Source organism: Neofelis nebulosa, chromosome 2 (genome assembly GCF_028018385.1).
Source record: "Neofelis nebulosa isolate mNeoNeb1 chromosome 2, mNeoNeb1.pri, whole genome shotgun sequence".
Taxonomy (NCBI): Eukaryota; Metazoa; Chordata; class Mammalia; order Carnivora; family Felidae; genus Neofelis; species Neofelis nebulosa.
Window position 1 is genome coordinate 218,640,513 of NC_080783.1, and position 19,420 is coordinate 218,659,932.

The 19,420-nt window shown below is 53.4% G+C and overlaps 1 protein-coding gene across 8 annotated transcripts in view; it reads left to right on the plus strand.

Moving 5' to 3' along the window:
- The window catches only part of NPHP4 (nephrocystin 4), a 110,977-nt gene that overhangs the window by 65,363 nt on the left and 26,194 nt on the right, over nucleotides 1–19,420 (plus strand). For 7 of the 8 annotated variants that reach the window (XR_009258466.1, XM_058719311.1, XM_058719312.1 and 4 more), the window contains 6 exons: nucleotides 1,764–1,825; nucleotides 3,713–3,820; nucleotides 5,202–5,353; nucleotides 5,498–5,689; nucleotides 6,042–6,229; nucleotides 19,089–19,249. Coding sequence is in view for 7 of the 8 variants with exons in the window: in XM_058719311.1 (XP_058575294.1) it covers nucleotides 1,764–1,825; nucleotides 3,713–3,820; nucleotides 5,202–5,353; nucleotides 5,498–5,689; nucleotides 6,042–6,229; nucleotides 19,089–19,249 (863 nt within the window). In the remaining variant the exon portion in view is untranslated. The remainder of the gene's footprint in view (nucleotides 1–1,763; nucleotides 1,826–3,712; nucleotides 3,821–5,201; nucleotides 5,354–5,497; nucleotides 5,690–6,041; nucleotides 6,230–19,088; nucleotides 19,250–19,420) is intronic. The other variant, XM_058719314.1, reaches the window with a different exon arrangement.

Consider the following 19,420-nt stretch of genomic DNA (forward strand, 5'->3'; position numbering starts at 1 on the left):
ACCCTGGCGCATCAAGGGGGAGGTGATAACCCCTCGCCCTCGCACCCCGTTGCGTGGATTTCAGTGGCCTTATCTACGCTCCTGTATCCATGGCGCTCTTTTCCAACTTTTCCCCCTTGAACGTGGATGAGATGACACATACAGGTTGTTTGGGGACTGGCTTTTCCCATGCCATGATCTCTCTTGGCCCCCTTTCCACATCAGGGCCTCCCCCCGCCCCAGTTGTTACCAGGCCACACACGTGACCACGGCCGCTCTTCCCTCCGTGTGTCCGTGTTGTGTGCACGTGGCTCTTTCTGATGTGCCGTCACTGCACACGTGCTGCCCGGTGGCTCCTGGCCCGGCTGTGCCCTGTGCTGGAGCTCAGGCCTCCCATCCTGGGTCCGGCCTTGTGACCTCAGGGAGCCTCTTGGAGGCACTGAAGTGGCCTCGTGAAGAGGACACGTTCTCTGGCTGTGGCTGGTAGGTGGTCTTGTTTGGGAAGCAACATGGCCAGCGATCACCGATTACCGCCCAGAGCATTGGAACAAAAAGCTGGAGCCGGGATGTTTTGTGGTTTTGGTGTGTTTTTGCCCAGGCCCTGTCCCCCCGGGCGTCCCGGCCCTGCGGTCACCAGCAGGCATCTTTTTACTCTGCCGCCAAAGTCTTTCTTGTGCTGATTTATTCTCTAGGAAGATAAGATTGCATAAGTCCCAATGTAAAGACTTACCTCAAGAAACATAGCGCACAGCACCCAGCTTTGAGAAGGTGGGTGAACAAGGGTGCGTGGAGGGGGTCTTGGACGGCAGGCTCCGGTTTTTCTTAGTGGAGGGCCACGGAGGCGTTTCCTGCAGTTTTAGCCTTGTTGCCAAAGTCAGGCTGTGGGGCTTTCCAGGGTCCCTGTTCTGGGTGGGGCAAAGCAAGACTCGGTGGCTGGACAGTTTCGGGGAGGAGGGTGGCTGAAATGGAGCGGAGGTGCCCTGGCTGGCCAAATCCTCATGTGCATTTGCTTCTGGCGAGGTGACACCTTTCCCTGGAGGCACAGCTTGATCAGTGACTTGCCATGAGCTAGTTTGGGGCACTGAAGTTTCTGGGACTCAAGTGTTTCTAAGTTCCTGGGAAGCACCTGCCTTGGCCTGTTAGCAAGGGGCAGGCAGGCCACTGACGGGGGTGCCCTCTGGACTCCGAGGTGGATGTAGGTTGGAGCCTGTGGGAGCCTGCCTTGGCATCCCTGAGGTCAAAGGACACATGTGGCCCCTTGCCCTGGGGGCCTCTACCCCTCCCGGTCTCACCACGTCTGCACCTGGAGTGAGCGGGCATCAGCAGGGCTGGGAAACAGGAAAAGTGGGGTGTTTAGAAGTTCCTTACCTGATGTCAAGTCCACCCCAGCTGGGGAGATGCCAGGCTCGCCGACACGGGACCCCAGCTCTTTGAAGTCAGGTGTGTGTGAGCGGCGGGAAGATGGAAATACCCTGGGCGGGCACGCAAGGACTTTCACGGTCACGAAGCCCACCCTTGGTGAGACCACACGATCGGAGAGCACGAGGCCAGGCAGAGAAGCTGGAGCCCCAGCACACCTGGCTCAGGCTCCATCCTCTGCTGTCACCCGCAGAGCGATCCTCACTCTTGCCCAGGCCAAGTCTGCTCCAAACTGCTGGGCCCCCGGACTCTGCCCAGTAGCTGCTGCCTGGGCCGCGAGCGGCACCGGTCACAGCCAGGGGGCAGACGGGGCAGGTCCTGGCTGACTCGGGCTCCCTCCCCACCTCCATCTGTTTCCCCCCCAGGCCCACCAGCGCTGCCAGCCCGGGGGCACGCTGCCCCCCAGGACTCGCCCGTGGGACCAGGGGTAAGTCCAGGCCCGAGAGGCCTGTTTCAGAATTCCAAATTCAGTTACCCGAAGGTTCCAGCTACATTTCTCTGCGTCTTGAAGGACAGTGGTGTCCTGCCTGGTGGGCTGGGGAAGGGGAGGGGCCGAGGTGCTGCGTCCCGTCCCTGCCCTGCCCCCGCTGTGCCCCACCCTCCCGGCTGCGGCTGCACGGCTCTCCGTGCATCCGTCGGCCACCAGTGTTATTAGTGATCCTGCGGTCAGCCATCAAAGGCACATTTCAATACTTTTGAGAAATGACGTCTTCTCCCCGGCAGTTATGTCTAGCGGCTGGAGAGTCTCTCGGGACCGAACAGCCTTGGTTGCTTTTCTGAGGCTCCATAGTATGGTCTTCATCTCCTTCCTCCCCACCGTCTCTGCCAGGAGAGGGGGCCTGGCAGTGACCAGTGTCCTGGCCAGCGAGGTCATGGCCGCCTGGGGCACCAGCCAGGCCCAGCGGCTGAGCAGCTGGTGCTGGTGGAGACAGGCTGCGGCCGGCAGAGACCGCCCGTCAGACAGCAGACAGCTCTGCGTTTGAGGGTTTCCTGCGTAGGAAGAGAAGGCCCTGCCTTGCTCTGGCCTCTGGAAACCCGAGTGGTTGTGGTGCTCGCCCGCGGTTCCGGCTGCGCCATTTTGTACAGGGCCAGGGTTGGCTTGTCTTCCAGCCAACGTCGTCTGCCAGCAGCACCCTAGGAACTGACTTCCTAGAAAAGTCGAATAATTCGGTATCAGACTGTCCCCACAGAAGTTTTCCTGTATACCATGCAGCTTGTAAACTGGCTCAGTAGTGAGCATTGTATTTGCCAGAAGACACGTGTGTGGGGACAGCCTCCCAGGCTTCCCTGCTGGCCTGTTCAAGCACTTTCCTTCCAGAAGTTTCCATGTCACCCTAAATGTTCGGGACTCACAGGATAGCGCTGTCTGCTTCCAGAGGCAGGAGAGGCTCAAGACAGCTTGTGGGGTCTGAGGGGAGCTGAACAGACCCTGCAGCTCTCCTCTGCCCCCTCAAGGGCTCTGGGGTCCCCTGTTGCCACACGCCCCCACTCGGTCGTATGCCCTCACCACCTCTTCGTGTGTCGAGTCCTTCTGCACCAGCACCTCCTCGGGCCGGCTGTGGCTGTGCGTGACAGAGTCCGGGACTTGAGAGGGGGGGTCTCCAGTGGACAGTGGGCCCCCTTGACAGCCACACTCAGCTTCCAAACGCCTGTGATGTTTACGGAAGGCTAGCCACGTGCTGGGTTCCCTGCCACCCCCTCCCCGCGGGTTCTCGCTTCATTCCCAGCTGGTCCTGTGATTTAGGTGCTCTCTTCGTCGTACAGACAGGACACCGAGGGGGGAAAAAAAAAGGTGTTTGGTGACTTGCCCACGGTCGCGTGATCCTAGTGATGACGTGGGGACTCCATCCCAGTGGTCTGTCTCCAGAGCCCGCCTGGGCTGCCATTGCAGTCGTTGCCCTCGTGCCAGGCTCATGTCACGGGAGCACAGGTGCTGGGACTCGAAGGGTCTTGAGATGTTCAGTCCCCGGCTAGAAGTGAAACCCCGCCAGGTTCAGAGACCAGCCCGCCCTGCAGCCCGCGAGTGGCAGAGACCCTGGCTTCCCTGGCCCTCCCTTTCTCCACTTGCTCTTTTGTGTTAGTAACATTTTGTAAGCAAACGTTACCATCTGGGAGAGGGCACGGCCTTGCGCGTCCACAGCTAAACTGAAGGAAGTCAGGAGCGGTCTTGGGCTCCAGAGCAGCCACCGAGCACGAGGTCGCATTCCCGCTGCCCTCTCTGCCCCGCTTACCGGGTCTGTGCCAGCGTGGGTGGGGGGCGCCGTGACGTGACGGGGGTGTGTCTCACGTCTCGTCCACGCTTCCTCCCCTTCAGCTGTCTCTCTCCCAGCTGGCGGCTTCCCCACGGTCCGCCGCCCGGTGCCGCTCGGCCATGCTGTCGTCCCCGCAACCTGCCGGCTCTGAGCCCTCCCCGGTCCAGGCGGTAAGTACGCCCTCCCTTCCTTCCTCCAGGGAGTGGCTCCGAACCCTGGCTTCTGCTGAGGCCTCTGGCTTTGCGAGCTGTGCCGGGCCTTGGTGAGGCGGCCGAGACCCTCATGGGCTCTCCGTGATACGGGCATGGTGACGGTCATGGGGCCGGGGGGTTGGGGGGGGTGGGGGGAGGGGGAGGGTGTGTGTGTGGACATGGCTTAACAGTTCTTGCTTCCGGTATTTGCCACTGTTCTGTCCTGCTGACCAAGGAGCATTAGGTGTGGGAGCTCTTCCTGCACAGGGCTTAATTAGGCTTTTGCTCCACCTGACCAGACAGAGCTAGACCACCCTCGGGTCTCTGTGCCTGAAAGAGAAGGACAGTTTTGCCAGAGGTAGAAATAGAGGCCGACCCAAGCCTGCAGGACTCCGGGACACTCTCCTCGCTGTCAGCAGCTGAAGGAGAAGCAGCGGAACCCGCCGTCCTGGATTCTGGTGCGTCTGGGCTCAGACAGGCCTGTGCTGCCGCTGACCTTGGGGAGCACAAGTGAAGTCTGATTCCAAAAGCTGGCTGGCGCTCCTGTAAACCGCATCTTCAGTCCTATACTGGGAGTCTATTGAGGAAAAGTAGTGCCGTTCCCTTATCTAGTTGAGAACACGCCCAGTACCGTGAAATGCCTCGGTCTAAAGCCTGTCTGGGGCTCGTGTGTTTATGAAAAGCCTGCATCTCTTAGTGTTGACAGCTGAGATGTGTGAGAGTCCTCCCTGGTTTTGTGGTGTTCCTTTGAGCTGGAACGGAAAGCTGGGGAAGCAGGCTCGAAGGAGAGTATTCCGGTCCCCAGACAAGCTCTTCATTTAGACACGCCTTCTACACTGGAGGGACGTGGGAGGTGGGATACAAGGGGATGACTAGAATACCCCAGTGACATGGGATGAGAGGAAGGTCTGCACGCGCCAGCTGGGGGCTGGGGACCAGTGCGTCTTGTGGTTTGAAGGAGGGCTTGTTTTTCTGTTCTATAAATGTGGTTTTTATGTTAATTGACCTTCTCGGACAGCACATCCCTCCCATGGTACCTGTTCATAAAATTGATGCTACCTTTCTCGTTGCTTCCCGACTCACACAAAATACGAGATGCCCAGATAAACCCGAGTTTCAGATAAACGGTGCCTTTTTAGTATAAGTCAGTCGTGGATATTTCACGGGACGTACTTACATTATACCGAGATTATTCGTTGTTCACCTGCTGTTAAAAGGCAACTGGGCCTCCTGTGTTTTCATTTGCTGAAGCTGGCAGTCCGACAGAGGTGGTTCGTCCATGAACCCCCACACCCCAGCATCCTTGGTCGTTACGGGCTGGGATCCTGGCTGGCCTCACCCGGGCCCACATTTGGCTCAGCAGGGGCTCCCCTTGGAGGGCAGAATCTGTCACCTGGAAGCTGAGCTGAGCCAGGCGTCCTTGGTCCTGGGAGCATCTGTTGCCGACCACTTGCAGGAGCTGCCTTTCACGCCGGTGCACGTCCCGATTGTTGCGGGCGTCCAGGCCAGGAGGTGAGGGGCGGCCGTGGGAGGGCCCGGTGTGTGTTGTGCCGTGAAGACGGACCCTGAACAACAGGCTGTCCCCAGAGGTGGGGCCACAGGTCCTGCCCCTCCCTTCTTTCCTGGAGGCCGGCTGCGGGGGTCTTTCTGTTTCAGCTCTGGAAGTAAGCTCTCGCGGGCCTCGATGGTGCTCCTGCAGGCCTCTGGCTTTCCTGAGATTCTGGATGCCAATAAGCAACCAGCCGAGACTGTAAATCCCGCAGACCCCGTGCAATTCAACCCTCAGAAGGAAGAATCCGATTGTCTACAAGGCAATGAAATAGTACTGCAGTTTCTTGCCTTTAGCAGGTACGTTCTTAAGTGTTCTGTGTTCCTCTTTCTGGCTCTCGCTTTCCTCGCGTTGAAGAAACACCTCTGTGTGGTTCTGAACTGGGAGAACCCTCCATGCTGAGATCTTACCAGACTAAGGAACGCTGTCTGTTTTTATTTTCGTCTCGCTATGACCCTCACTCAGCCATTTCTGAACGTGGTCAAACCTGCTTTTGCCTGGTCTTCTGTGATTGAATGTGTTGTGTTAGTCAGTTCTTCGGTATTCGTGTGGCTACGTGGGCAGGTTCTCCAGCTGGGGCTGAAGTGGGTTGCTGTCCACCGGGTTCTCTGCTCTGGAGGCTCGATTAATTTGGGCTCTTATTGGATTCAGAGTGTCCCAAGACAGCCGGGCAGCGCCGTGGCCAAAGACCGTGTATTTCACCTTCCAGTTCTACCGTTTCCCGCCCGTGACAACGCCGCGGCTGCAGCTGGTCAGGCTGGACGAGGCGGGCAGGACGCGCCCCGGTTCCCTGCTGCATCTCCTGGTTCTTGCCGACAGAGATGATTCCTCTGATGCTGGTAAGTGCTCGTGCGTCTGGTGGGCGTGAGAAGCCCGGCACCGAGCCTTGTCTGCAAGTTCTATTATTTTCAAATGACGCGTGATGAAACATTTCCAGCACGTGCAGAATTGGAAGGAACGGTGTAGGGAACCAGTGTGTCCACCGGCGGGCCCCCACTCCAGACCCCTCCCCGAGCCAGGGTCGCTTTGAAGCAAACCCTAGACGTCGTCTGATCTCATCTGCGAGTATTTCCTTACGTGTGTCTAAAAACTAAGGAGTCCTTTCTGAACACTGTCAACTCAGTATATCCTGCTGGAAATGAATAATAACCCCATAATGCCATCAAATAGCTGATGTTAAAATTTTCCCAGTAACTTCATGCATTTTTTTTTTGAGGTTGAAGAAGGGTTTTTTTTTTTTTTTTTGAAGATGATAACATTTTTAAAGGTTTTCTCAGGTACGTTTCCCTGGACATTGCAGTGGCGTCGCTCTCGTGTCTGTCTGCGGTCCCCCTGCCGTCCCCAGTCTCTGCTTCCGATTTATTTGTTGAAGTAGCCACGTTGCTTGTCCCGTGGAGCTGCCCTCAGTCTGCACTGGGGTTTTGCTTCCCAGTGATGACATTTAGAATGTTCCTCTCTGTCCCCTGTTTTTTCTGTACATTGGGAGTGAGATCTATGTGCGTGGCCAGAGGCATGTTTTTGTTTTGGGCAGGAATTCTCCGGGGCCGGGGTTGCATTCACTACCTCTGGCAGCTGCATAGGGCCCGGTCGCTTCTTTCTGTGCCGTGTCGGTGGCCACTAGGTCCGTTGCTGATGGGCTGATAATTATGCTCAGGGTTTAAGTGGTGGCATTCTCCTTCTGGAACCCCTCTTCATTTGTCAGCTGGAATGCCTCCATGAAGAGAAACTTCCTGAGGTACAGTTCACGTAGGAAAGGCAGAATAATGCTCAGTTCTTCCCTTTTATTTACTAATTTTCACAATAATTAGCCAGTTCCCTAGCATCCTTCGAGAGTGGGGCCGCAGTTTGTTTCTGGTATCATTATAAACCAGGGGATTTAAACTGCAGTAGATCAAAACAGATCAAAAGTGTTGTTTTTATTGATGGTCAGTCACATGGTAAGGGGCAGAGCTGGGTACCTTGTGTCTCTTAAGTAGAAAGGGCAGGTGGAAAACGATGTGTTAAAACGCTAATCAAATGAGGGTAGTTTAACGACATCAGCACAGACAAAAGAGGCAAAAGGCAAATGCGGTGCTAGGGATAAAGAAACCTATGAAATATAATCGAGGGAATAATCACTAAGAAAATAAATAATTCTGTATCTGTTGAACTTCCAGAAAACATAGCCTCAAAATATAAAAGAAAAATTGATAGACTTTATGCAGAAATTGACAAACCTGCAGTCACAGAAGATTGGACCGACCTGTGTCAGTGAGTTGACATATCAGGCAGAAAATAGTGGGGGGAATTGTAAAATACAGTCTAAAAAGATGATCTTACAAAACCTGCAGGACCAGTTTAGAGAATATGTGTTCTTTTCAAGCATACTTTGAGACTTATGGAAACTGATCATTCACAGACGTGTGTGTATGTTTCACGCAGGCATCACCTGTACCAGGAGACTCAGTATCCGATCTAATCGTATGGCATTCTCTGACCGAAACGCTGCAGATCAGAAATCAACCACTCCCTCGCCCAAAAAAGGCTCTGAACTGCCGGGTTTTCTGTTTTTTTAATTTTAAAATATATTTGTAATTATTCCATAGGTTAATGAAGAAATAAAAATAGAAATGACCATTCATTTACTTATTTATTTATTTTTAAATGTTTTTATATTTATTTTCGAGAGAGAGAACAAGCAAGAGGGGGGCAGAGGGAGAGGGAGACAGAGGATCTGAAGTATGCTCTATGTTTAGAGTGCAGAGCCTGATGTGGGGCTTGAACTCACAAACCGTGAGACCGTGATTGGAGTCAAAGTTGGATGCTTAACCAACTGAGTCACCCAGGTGCCCCAGGGGAAATTTACAGCTTTAAATGCTTGTATTGGGAAAGAAGAAAGCATTTTTTAAAATGCTGATCTAATTGTTCAACTCGTGAAGTTTGGGGAAAGACCAGAATAAATCCAATAAAAGTGGAGGGAGAGAAATTTGAAACTAAGCATAAATGCTTAGAAAACAGCAGACAGGGTCAGCCAAGTTGCTGGGCCGGGGGTGGGGAGAGGTCACAAGGTCAGAATCGGTCGCAAGGGTCAGAGCTGTTGCAGGCGTTGGTGGGTCCGAGAGCCGGGCGTCTTGCTGGTGGTCCTCTCCATCCGATGGGCTTTGCTGCCGGCAGAGGTAGCTGCACAGCTGCCGCCAGCCGCGGACCCCAGGGCAGAGCCCTCGCCCCCTGCTTGTCTGAGGCCCCTGGCATCCTCTCTCCCTGCAGGCAAGTCTGAAAAGACAGAGGGGGAGGGGGGTGCAGCTCAGGTCTGCTCCTTCTCCAAAACCCTCCGGCTGATGAGCTGTCCTTGGCCTGGGGAGGAGCCTGCACTGGGCAGAGGGTGGGCGCAGAAGGTCCCTCTGCTTGGAAGCATGTGGCCAGGAGAGGACCTTTGCCACATTCCCAGGTTTTGTTCTCTCAGCTCCCTGGGTTTCCCAGCCTTCTTGGGACCCCTTCTCCCGAAACGACTGCCTTCTCTTTGCCCATCCTCCCGGGACCATTGGTGGACAGTTGAGCTCATGTCCCCAGAAGGCTCTGAGATGGATCACAATAGTGCATTGATTTCAAGGCTCCCATGCACCTGTTGCCGAGAACGTGTCTCCTCTTCCATTTCCTGTTTTGAGCCCCATCTGGCCACGTTATCTAGGGCAGCTCTCGGAGGTTCTGTGGTGAGGTTAAAGGGATAGTGTTTAGGCGATTCCGTACAGAAGGCCTGATTTGAATATAAACTCCTTTACCGTATGAATTTCTCAGAGAGAAATTAGTTCAAAAATTAAATTTCCTGGGGTGCCTGGGTGGCTCAGTTGGGTAAGTGTCCAACTTTTGGTTTTGGCTCAGGTCATTACCTCACAGTTCATGAGTTTGAGCCCCCATCGGGCCCTGCTCTGATGGTGCAGAGCCTGCTTGGGATTCTGTCTCTCTCCTTCTCTCTCTGCCCCTCCCGTACTTGTGCTGTTTCACCCACAAAATAACATAAAACTTAAAAAAAACTTAAAAAAAAAAAGAAATTTCCTTTCAAGTTGAGGTCCAAAGAAGTTAAGCTCCAAAATCAAAATTTGTCATTATGAATTAGAATTCAAAGTCCAGATTTCTTAAGTTCAAGTCCGAAAAAAAAAGTTCCTTTCTGTGTCTTACCCAGCTGACTTAGCCAATGTTGCCCCTGCCTGGGCGGGTCTGGGCTCCCTCCAGCAGCTCCAGCTTGGGGTCCTTCCTCGTGGCCCAGCTTGGGGTCCTTCCTTGTGGCCCAGCTTGGGGTCCTCGCAGTCTAGCACCTAGCCTCTCTTGAGCCTCACTTAGGATATGTTTTCTTCTGTTGTTGAGATAGAACATGTGTGTAAACAAAGCGTTCAGTTGCACCAGCCTTTGAAAATTAATAGGTTTTATTTTTTAGAGAAGTTTTAGTTTTATGGAGGAACTGAGCTGGTCGTCCAGAGTTCCCAAATACCCACCGCTCCCAGAGTCTCCCCAGTTAGCAGCCTTTCGTATCAGGTGTGGACGTTTGTCACAGTCGATGGACGAGTGTTGACGCTTTGTTGTTAACTAAAGCTCAGAGTTCGCACGAAGGCTTGCTCCTGGTGGTGTACATTCTGTGGGTTTTGACAAACACAGAACATCTAGATCTCCATACAGTATCGTGCAGAATAACTTCACCCCTCACATATGCCCTGTGCTCCACGTCTTCAACCCTCCCTCTCTCCGCCCCCCTCCCCCCTCCCCACCACTGATCTTTCTCCTGTCCCCATGGTCTCCCGTTTCCAGGGTGTAGTATGCTTGGAATTGTGTAGGACGTAGCCTTCTCGGACTGGCTTCTTTCACTTAGTAGTATGCATTTAAGATTCCTCCATCACTTCTTGGGGCTTGGTAGCTCATTTTTTTTTGACGCTGCGTCCCGTTCCATCGTCTGGAGGGACCACCGTGTATTTCTCTGTTCCCCTACTGAAGGGCATGTTGACGGCTTCCAGTTTTTGCCTTTACGAATAAAGCAGTTATAGACATCTTCGCTCAGATTCCGTGTGGACATAAATTTTCAGCGCTCTTGGGTGACACCTGGGAGCACGTTTGCTGGGTCGCAAGGTAAGGGTATGTTTGCTGTTGAAGGACTGTCTTTCCGAGTGGCTGCACCGTGTGGCGTTCCCACCAGCCACGAGTGTGGGCCTGCTCCACACCCTCTCGGCATTGGCGTTGTCGGTGTTGTGGGTTTTAGCCGTTCTCACACATACATGGTGGTATCTCCCTGCCGGTTGGCTTGCGTTTCCCTGATGGCGTGCGATGGGGAGCCTGTCCGCCAAGAGTGACTTGCCACGTGCCCGTCTCTCTGGGGAGGTGTCTGCCCGTTCCTTTTGCGTATTTGTAGACTAGGTTTTCTTATTGTTGTGTTTTAAGAGTTCCTTGTTTATTTTGCACAAAAGACCGTCATCAGATGTGTGTTTTGCAGATGTTTTCTCTGTGCCTGCGGCTACCCTTGTTCGTGGTCTCACCAGTGTCTTTGGGAAGGCAGATGTTTTTGATTTGAATGGAGTCCGGTTTATCAGTTATTTCTGTCATGGGTGCCTTGTGTCTTTGGTATTAGAGCGAAAAACCTGTCACCACACCCAAGGTCACCTGGATTTGTGTCCCCTGTCTTCCCGGGTACCAGAGTTTTGTGTTTCAAGTTTAGGTCTGTGATCCGTTTTGAGTTAATGTTTATAAACGTTGTAGTGTTCACAAAGTGAACACTGCTGTGTGACCACGAGCCCAGCCACCCCGATAGGACTGCAGACCGGTACCTGGGCCTCCCCCGCCCCCCCATCCTTGGCTTCCCCAGGGGTGAACGCCCCTCAGAGTCTGTCACTGTAGACCAGCGTACCTGTGGTTTTGGACTGGAGCAGGATCACGTTGTGCGTGCCCTTCTGAGTCTCACTTCTGCTCGACGTGTCCGCGAGGTCCATCCAGGTTGCCGCGTGGAGCGGCGGTTCAGCCTTTATCTTGGCTGTATGGAAATTCTTCCTCTGAGTCTTCCACACCATTTATCCATTCGGTTGCCCACAGACATGTGACTCGTTTCCGGCTTTTGCGCTTTCTTTGGGTGCGTATGTATGCGCGTGCACTGGTGTTGGGTGTGCACCCACGAGTGAAACTGCTCTAGGGCACACATGGTCATCTTTAGTCGATTTGCCAAGCAGTTTTCCCCAGTGCCCATCCATTAGAGTAGATTTGATCCAGCGGGAGACGTGGCAGCCTCCCAGGCAGAAGTTTCCGGAACCCACGGCCCTGGACCTGGTGGCTGCCTCTGCCCCAGGCTCCTGTTTCTCAGTGTTCCGGCTTGTGAGGAGAATTGTGTTTTGTTGCCTCCTTTCCTCAGGACAGAGCTCCCTTGCCGACTGCTGTCCCTGTTCTTTTCAGGAGGGCTCAGCCGTTTGTGGTCCTATCCTCCCGCACACATGCGACGCCTCCTTCCCCTTATTTCCTTTGCTTTCTGGCCTGGAGTTGGGCGTCTCTAACATGTTCCTCCCGATGTCTAGGCCAGTGGGACCTTTCTTAGCACGGGAGCTGGAGTCCTTGAGCTCTGGGTCAGCCGGGAGCCCCCTGGTCTGGAGAACTCTCCTGCTGGCATTTGCCAGCCCCGCTCTGGGCCCACTGGGTGCTGCCTCTTCCTTGGTGGCTGTCCTGTGTCCTGTGCCTTCTCCACGTACAATCTCATGTCCCCACCTACCAAAACCGTGTCTGTGTACTGTGACACGCTTGCGTTCGCTGTTTATCTGTTTCCCTCGATCATTTGAAAGCCAGCATCAGGGGAGGTGACACTTCACCTCTAAACACAGTGTCAGGCTTTACTGAGAAATGGTTCCACCGTTGTCTGGAATGGACAGGAGTCTCACTGCCCCATCCCTGTTTTCCCTCATAACGTTTGTTGTGGCTGCTTTTTCTCTGTGACACGCAGTCTGGGACCTGTGTGGTATTGGGGGTTACCTCCTTAACGTCCTTTCCTCTGGAATAGTCCCCTGCCTTCTCTTTCCAGCGACAGTGGCTGTTTGAAGGGCCCAGGCGAGTGGTCCTGGAGAGCGTCCCTCGTTCTGCGTGCATGTGATGGTTTCCGCACATTGTTACTGACCCTGGCCCTCGGTAGGTCTTGCGCACGGAGGGTCAGGGCTTACGCGCTCCGTCAGGGTCTGGATGTGGCACCAACGTTCCACGTGCCTCATGTGACATCCCATCTGCAGTGTCGAGGTCAGGGCTCATGGTGAGGGTGCTGGTTTGGTCCCTTGGGTGAGGCACCGCCCCACGCGCCTCTGGGGGAAGGGAGGTGGCTCCCCTTGGCACTCAGCACGGAGTTCTCAGGCCATTCTTGGGCTCCACGTGAATATCCACCCAACAACTTTCACCCACTCTTCTAACATCCTTGGTGGAGCTTTGCCTGGGTCAAGTCTTTAACTGGAATTTTGTCGGGGCGCCTGGTGGCTCACTGAGTTAAGCGTCCCGACTCTTGGTTTCCGCTCAGGTCATGATGTCATGGTTCATGCGATCGAGCCCCAAATTGGGCTCCACGCTGACAGCGTGGAGCCTGCTTGGGACTCTCTTTCTGTCTCCGCCTCTTCTCTGCTCATGCATACTCGCTCACTCTCTCTCAAAAATAAATAAATAAACTTGAGTTGGAATTTTGTAAATGGTAGTTTTCTAATTTTATCATTTGGTTTCCCTCCATTAGCTGACATTCTTCTATTAACAAAAAATTTTTCCTTATCAACCAAGGGTGAACTACATACACATCCTCCAAAACAGAATAAAAGCTTGATACTTTCCCTTGAATTTCCAGTTTGCAGAGTAAGAAGTTGTAACAGCTACTCCAGTAGGGACAGTCCACAACTGATATATGTCCTGTCCATGTTCTTGTTTTGTTTTTAGAACATCACTCTGATATTTATTCAGTGTGTTAAATTCATCGTTACTACTTTTTTGTTGTTGTTGTTTATTTTTGAGAGTGAGAGAGGCAGGATGTGAGTGGGGGAGGGGCAGAGAGAGAGAGGGAGACACAGAATCCGAAGCAGGCTCCAGGCTCTGAGCTGTCAGCACAGAGCCCGACATGGGGCTTGAACTCACAGACCCTCAGATCATGACCTGAGCCAAAGTTGGAGGCTTAACCACCTGAGCCACCCAGGCACCCCCAATCGTTACTACTTTCTGATGCTCAGGCTTCCCTATGTTTGGCCGGTAGGAGACCTCCCAGTGGGCCAGGAGCCCTGACGCAGCCTCGCTTTCTGGAACGGCCCCCTGTCCTGGGCTCCCCATGTGCCTTCTCTGCCTCCGACCTGGACCAGCTGCTTCTCCTGTGTGGGACACGCTTAGAGACCCAGGGCTGGGGTGCTTTTGATTCTGGGTCGCATTGCTTCTAAGCCTCCCTGGGTAGAGCTGGAGAGTATATCGTAGCATGAGTTCACACTGGTATTCCTCATTGAGATTTAGTTTTTTCCTCAAAGGAATTTATTTGTATCTTTTTATACTGGGAATCGTGTTTCCTGATAATGTATTTACTTACTTTTCCTTACAATTTCTATGATGTATTTTCAGAATTATATTGCTACTGGGGCACCTGGGTGGCTCAGTCAGTTGGGCGTCTGACTTCGGCTCAGGTCATGATCTCATGGTTCGTGAATTTGAGCTCTGCGTTGGGCTCTGTGCTGACAGCTAGGAGCCTGGAGCTGCTTCGGATTCTGTGTCCCCCTCTCTCTTTGCTTCTCTCTCTCTCTCTCTCTGCTTCTCTCTCTCTCTCTCTCTCTCTCAAAAAATAAATAATAAACATTAAAAAAAAAAAGAAGAATTACATTGCCACTGTTAATGCTAAGGGCACAGACACCGAGTGCAGGGCTCAGATTTCTGGCGTTCTCCCTTCCTGGGCCACGTCCTGCTGAGGACAGACCTGGAGACGATTCTGGGGAGCTGGTGCCAATTTGATATTCAGTCAGATTCATTGGTTTCCATTTGTTTTTAATTCTATGTTGGAATATTTACACGGCTCAAAATATAAACCCCGTGTCCTCTCCAGACCATCCACACCCTACTCAGCCTCCTAGAGGTAACCAGCCTTTTAGTTTCCAGCTTCTCCTTCTGATGTTTTTGTTTGTTTTAAAAAGTAAGCAACGATATTTCTATTTCTCGTTATTTTGTTCAACAGGTAGCATAGCAGATAACACTCTTTCTCACTTGCTTTTTTCAGTTCACCTTACGCCCCGAACCTGACTCCACACGGAGCCCCTGTGCGCTGGTTTCCACGCCGCATCGAACTGCTCTGGGCGCATGCCCTGTGCTTCACTCGGCCTGGTCTCCTGCTGAGGGACACTCGGGCTGGTTCCAGGGCTTTGCCTTTCAGAGAAGGTGGCAATTAGTAACCGGGGTCAACGTGTTCTCTGCGCCTGGCGCTGTGTGTTTAGGGTGCGTTGGCAAGCTGTCAAGTTACAGATGTGCCAGCACCCGCCCCCCACCGGGTTAGCCCCTCCCACTGGGTTACCCACGCTCCCCGCCCCCCCCACCCCCCCACCCCCCACCGGCTTAGCCCATGACCTTCCTGTGATTCACTGGCAGTGCCTGGGGCTGCCTCTTTCCTCAGGGCCTTGCCCACAAAATGGGTTGTTTACCTTTGGGAGTTCTACAGTCTGATCCTGTGAGATGGATCTTTGTGAAGTTTTAATTTGCATTTCTGTTATAACGAGTGAAGTGGAGTGTCTTTTAGATTTGTCCTTGTCTGAAAACTTCTATTCCTATCTTTTTCCATTTCTCTCCCTGAGTTTTTGTCCGTTCTGTCCTCTGTTTTGGGAACTCTGTTTATTAGGGGGATTAACTGTTGCCTGTGACGTCAGTTGCAGATACGTTCTCCTGCTTTGTCTTTACTTTGCTTCTGGCGGGTTTTCCAAAGTAAAGTTTTGTTTTCGTCCCGTCTAATGTGCCAGTCTTCCTTTGTATTGCTTCTGAGTTTTCCCGAGTCCTGGGTACGAGGGCGTCCTCCCCGCCAGCTCGTAGAGAGAAGCACACGTTTTCTTGGAGGGTTTGTGGGTTTCATATTTCACATGAGATTTCTGGTTTATTTGCAGGTTATTCTATTGTGTGATGGGAGATAGGGATCCAATGTTATCTTTTTTCAAATGTCTCTCCTTTTGACCCAGTGCTGTTTATTAAAAAGGACATCTTTTTTTTTTTTTTTTCAGGGACTTGAGGGCCACCCCTATCACGTACCAACATTTTTTTATTAAGTGGGTTTATTTCTGGATTTTATATTTTGCTCCATTGGACCAGAGGTTGGCAAACTGATCTCTGTTAAGGACCAGATAGTAAATATTTTAGACTTTCTGGGTTACATATGTTCCTTCTGGAATCTTCTTCTTTTTTTTTTTTTTTTTAACACCTCTTTAAAAAGATGAAAGCCATTCTTAGCTCCCAGCTAGATCGGCCTGTGGGCTGTGGTTTGTCAGACTCTGCATTAGATTATCTGACCAGGAAAGGCAGGCATGCTATTTGGTCAGAGGTGCTACTTGGCTGTGCTTTGCATTTATAGCAGCCCCGCCCCTCCCCGTCCCCCACCTCTCTGTACATTCTGGCTGGGCTGGTTTTCCAAATGAACTTGTTAGGCCCTTTTTAGGGGTTCTGGGGAATCCATAGGTTAACATGAAGAGAATGGCCCTCATGGGGCAGGAGCAGACTTGCCAGGCACAGGGACATTTCCTCACTTGCTCATTTCTATTTACCCGTCTTTCCAAAGACTCAGAAGTGTACCTCATGGTGGGTTTTGCTGTTTATTTGTTTTCAAACCAACGAAATCTTGCCTTTATCTTTATTACTTTTTTTGGGGGGGGGGGGCGGGTGTTCTTTACTGTTGTTTTTCTAATTTGAGTTATTTAACTCATTTATTTTAATTCTGTCTTTATGGATGCAGAGTATTCAAGGCTATGAATTTTCCTTTGGTTGCTGCATTATGTTTTGGTGATTCAGATAAGTAGAATTTTCATTCTTTTCTAGAAAATCTATTTCAATTTTGTTTCCCCTTTGACATTGAATTATTTAAAAGTAAGTTGTAAATTTGTTTTTAAAAGTTGTTTCCAATTTCTGGTTTGTTGCATTGTGATCAGAGAATATCATTTGTAATATTTTTACCTTATGGAGCATAGTTAGGTTTTCTTTGTGGCCTAACACATAATTAACTTTTATTAACGTCCCAAATACATTCGAAAGATGTATTCTGTTGTTGGGGAGCAGTGTCGTACGTATATGCACACGCTCCACCTCAGGGATTAGCTGGTCTGGTCTTTCATATCCTTATTTATTGTGGACTTGACCTGCCTTGAAAACAAAGTGATTAGTTGTTCTCTACTATTATTATGTTTTTATCTGTTTCTCCTTGCGTCTCTAGGTTTTTGCATTGTCATTTGGTGCCTAGATATTCCTAGCTGCCGTATGTTCATTGGTGATTGTAGACTGTAGTCTTAGAACGTGCCTGTCATCTGTGGGAGTTGTGGATGCCTTCACGGAGCAGGGGTGTCTGTGAGTCAGGAAGGAGGGGCAGAGGCTGAGGACCGTCCAGCCAGAGGAAGAGACTCCTCCAGACTTGGACACAGGGGTGTGGCTGGACTGAGGCTCAGGAAGGAGCCCGGGGGTGGGGGTGGGGGTGGGGGTGGGGGGCTGGGGCTCCGTGTTTGTGAGGGCGGAGAGGGAGGTAAGCTTGGGAGCCTGAGCGGACCCTGGGGAGGTGCCACTGCCCCTGGGGTCTGTCTTGGTTGAGTAGATGGTCAGCAGCATCGCAGACTTCTGAGGGTGGTGGAGATGGCACAGGGCTCCCTTTGTGGATGCTGTGCAGTGATGGATGGACCACAGGGAGCGGAGGCCTCAGGGGAGGCTGCCGAGGAGCCGGCCGTTTGAGCCAGACAGAGTGAAGGGACCCAAGCCTGCGGGGCGCGGGGGGACTGGGCGGCTCCCGCATGAGCGCCCTGAGGCCGGGCCCAGACCAGGAGGGCCCCCACAGCCCCACAGGCCTCCTCCAGGTGCTCAGCACACCATCAGCTCTGGGCTCAGTGTGTTGTCCTGAGACCGTGAGCTCCATCAGGCTGGGACCCGTTCGTCCTCTTCTCCCGTGTGATCCCCACGCGGTGTTTGGTGCGTGGTGGGGGGGCCCCAGTTATTATGTTGCATCAAGAAGACCGGGCAGCTGATAGGAGGTAGTGATGGGGAGGGGGAAGGAGCCAGCCTCGCAGGCTGGGAAGGAGCCAGGGTGGGAAGGAGCGTCGAGGGTCCAGTGGGGACATTGGCGAGCAAGTAGGACCCGGGTGGAGAGTCTGGGCCTGGGGGACCCTTGGGTGGAGCATGGAGCCCCCAGGGCCAGGTGTCTATGGGTGTCGTTTGGGAAGTTGGCCCACAGGGTTCAGATCTATTCTGCCTCTTTGAGTCGGAAGCCGGACCGGCGTGGAAGCCGGTGCCCGAGCTGTTCCTTCTCCGCAGCGCAGGTGCACCTGGCAGGTGGAGCTGTGGCATCGGTGCCTTGAGCTGGGGCTGGGCTGGTCACAGGTCTTTGTTCCAGTGTCCACCATGCCTCTGAGGAGCCACCCATTATGGAGGGGTGTCCAGAGAGCACCGGATGTCTCAGCTGGCTGGTGGCACTGGGGCAGGGGTGGTGGGTGTCCTTGGCCTCCATTCAGCCTGTGACTTCGTCTGGTCACTGGAGATGTGATGCTCGGGACTGGCCCGCACGGTGTCACGGCCGGCCCTCCCTGAGCCTTTGTCCTGACTCCTAACTGCTCCCCTGCTCCAGGAGGTGCCCCTGTGACCTCCCTCGCTGTGGCCGGTGCCAGGCCGTTGGCAGCTGGTCCCGGCTCTGTATCCCTTGGGCCCGTGCGAGGCCCTCCGCCCCCAACCGCTCTCAGCCCCCAGTGCTGTGTCCTGTCCCGACCGGCTTCCCTCCTTCCACAGGGAGCACTGTCCAGGTCCTGAGAGCGGATGGGGCGTTACTGTGTGGGCCCCCCTGGGGTGGGGAGAGGACCCTGGAACCTGTTCCCCCTGCTGAGTAAACACGTGGCCCTTCCTCCCGAGACTTAGTACTGGGCTCACCAGGGGCTCCGTGAGCGTGTTCCCCGGCGCTGCAGCTCGCTGTCTCTGCTGACGTAGAATGGATGGCGCTGCCGCTTCGAGAGGCTGAAGGCCTGGGCTGCTGTCTGCTCCCTTGTCAGTAATAAGCCTGGTGGCCGGGACAGCCCCGAGGAGGCCCCGTGCTGGGGCGGAGGCTGGGCCTCGCGAGCCCCGTGTGCTCAGCTCGACCTCAGCGCGAGCTCCCACGGCCGTCTGCCGGCCCCTCTCTGACAGCAGACGCAGACTGCGATGCTCCTTAAACTCTGCACACGGAATCACGGCCTCCCCCGGCAGCCCCACCGGGACGCCTGTCCCCGTTCGGGAGGGACTGTTCCACGAGGGTTCGGTGAAAACCCTAAATCGTGTTTTGGGAGGAGTTCATTGTATGTATTGGGAAGAAACGCAGACTTCTGGACACGACTCTTTGTTTTGTAAATTTGGATGTCTTAAGACGTTTTTGATTGATGTGTTTATTAAACTGTAGTTACGACGGAAGCAGAAATTAGTGATCGTGACCAGAGCAGAAATCTCTTCAAAGTGTGAAGACGATAGATGGCTCTAATTACCTGTGGACTCATTTGGGGCCTCTTTGCACAGGCTCTCCTGGCTTTCAGCTCAAGTTCCTGGCGGAGCCTGGATTCCTGAGGCCCGGAGAGCAGAGTCGGTTCAGCCACTACCTGGCCGCGCAGACCCTCCAGGTGGACGTCTGGGATGGAGACTCTCTGCTCCTCGTTGGATCTGCAGCCGTCCCGATGAAGGTGGCTGTGCTCTGCTGGCCGAGCCCGGCCCGGGTGGGGTGGCCCTTCTGGGAGGCTCCGCCCGCTTGGTGGTCATCATCCGGTGCGGGACCGGGGTCTGACTTCTTTGTTCACAAATCCTGTCCCGCCCCAAGGAGAAGGTTTTCATGGGGTCTCAGCTGTGCAATACCA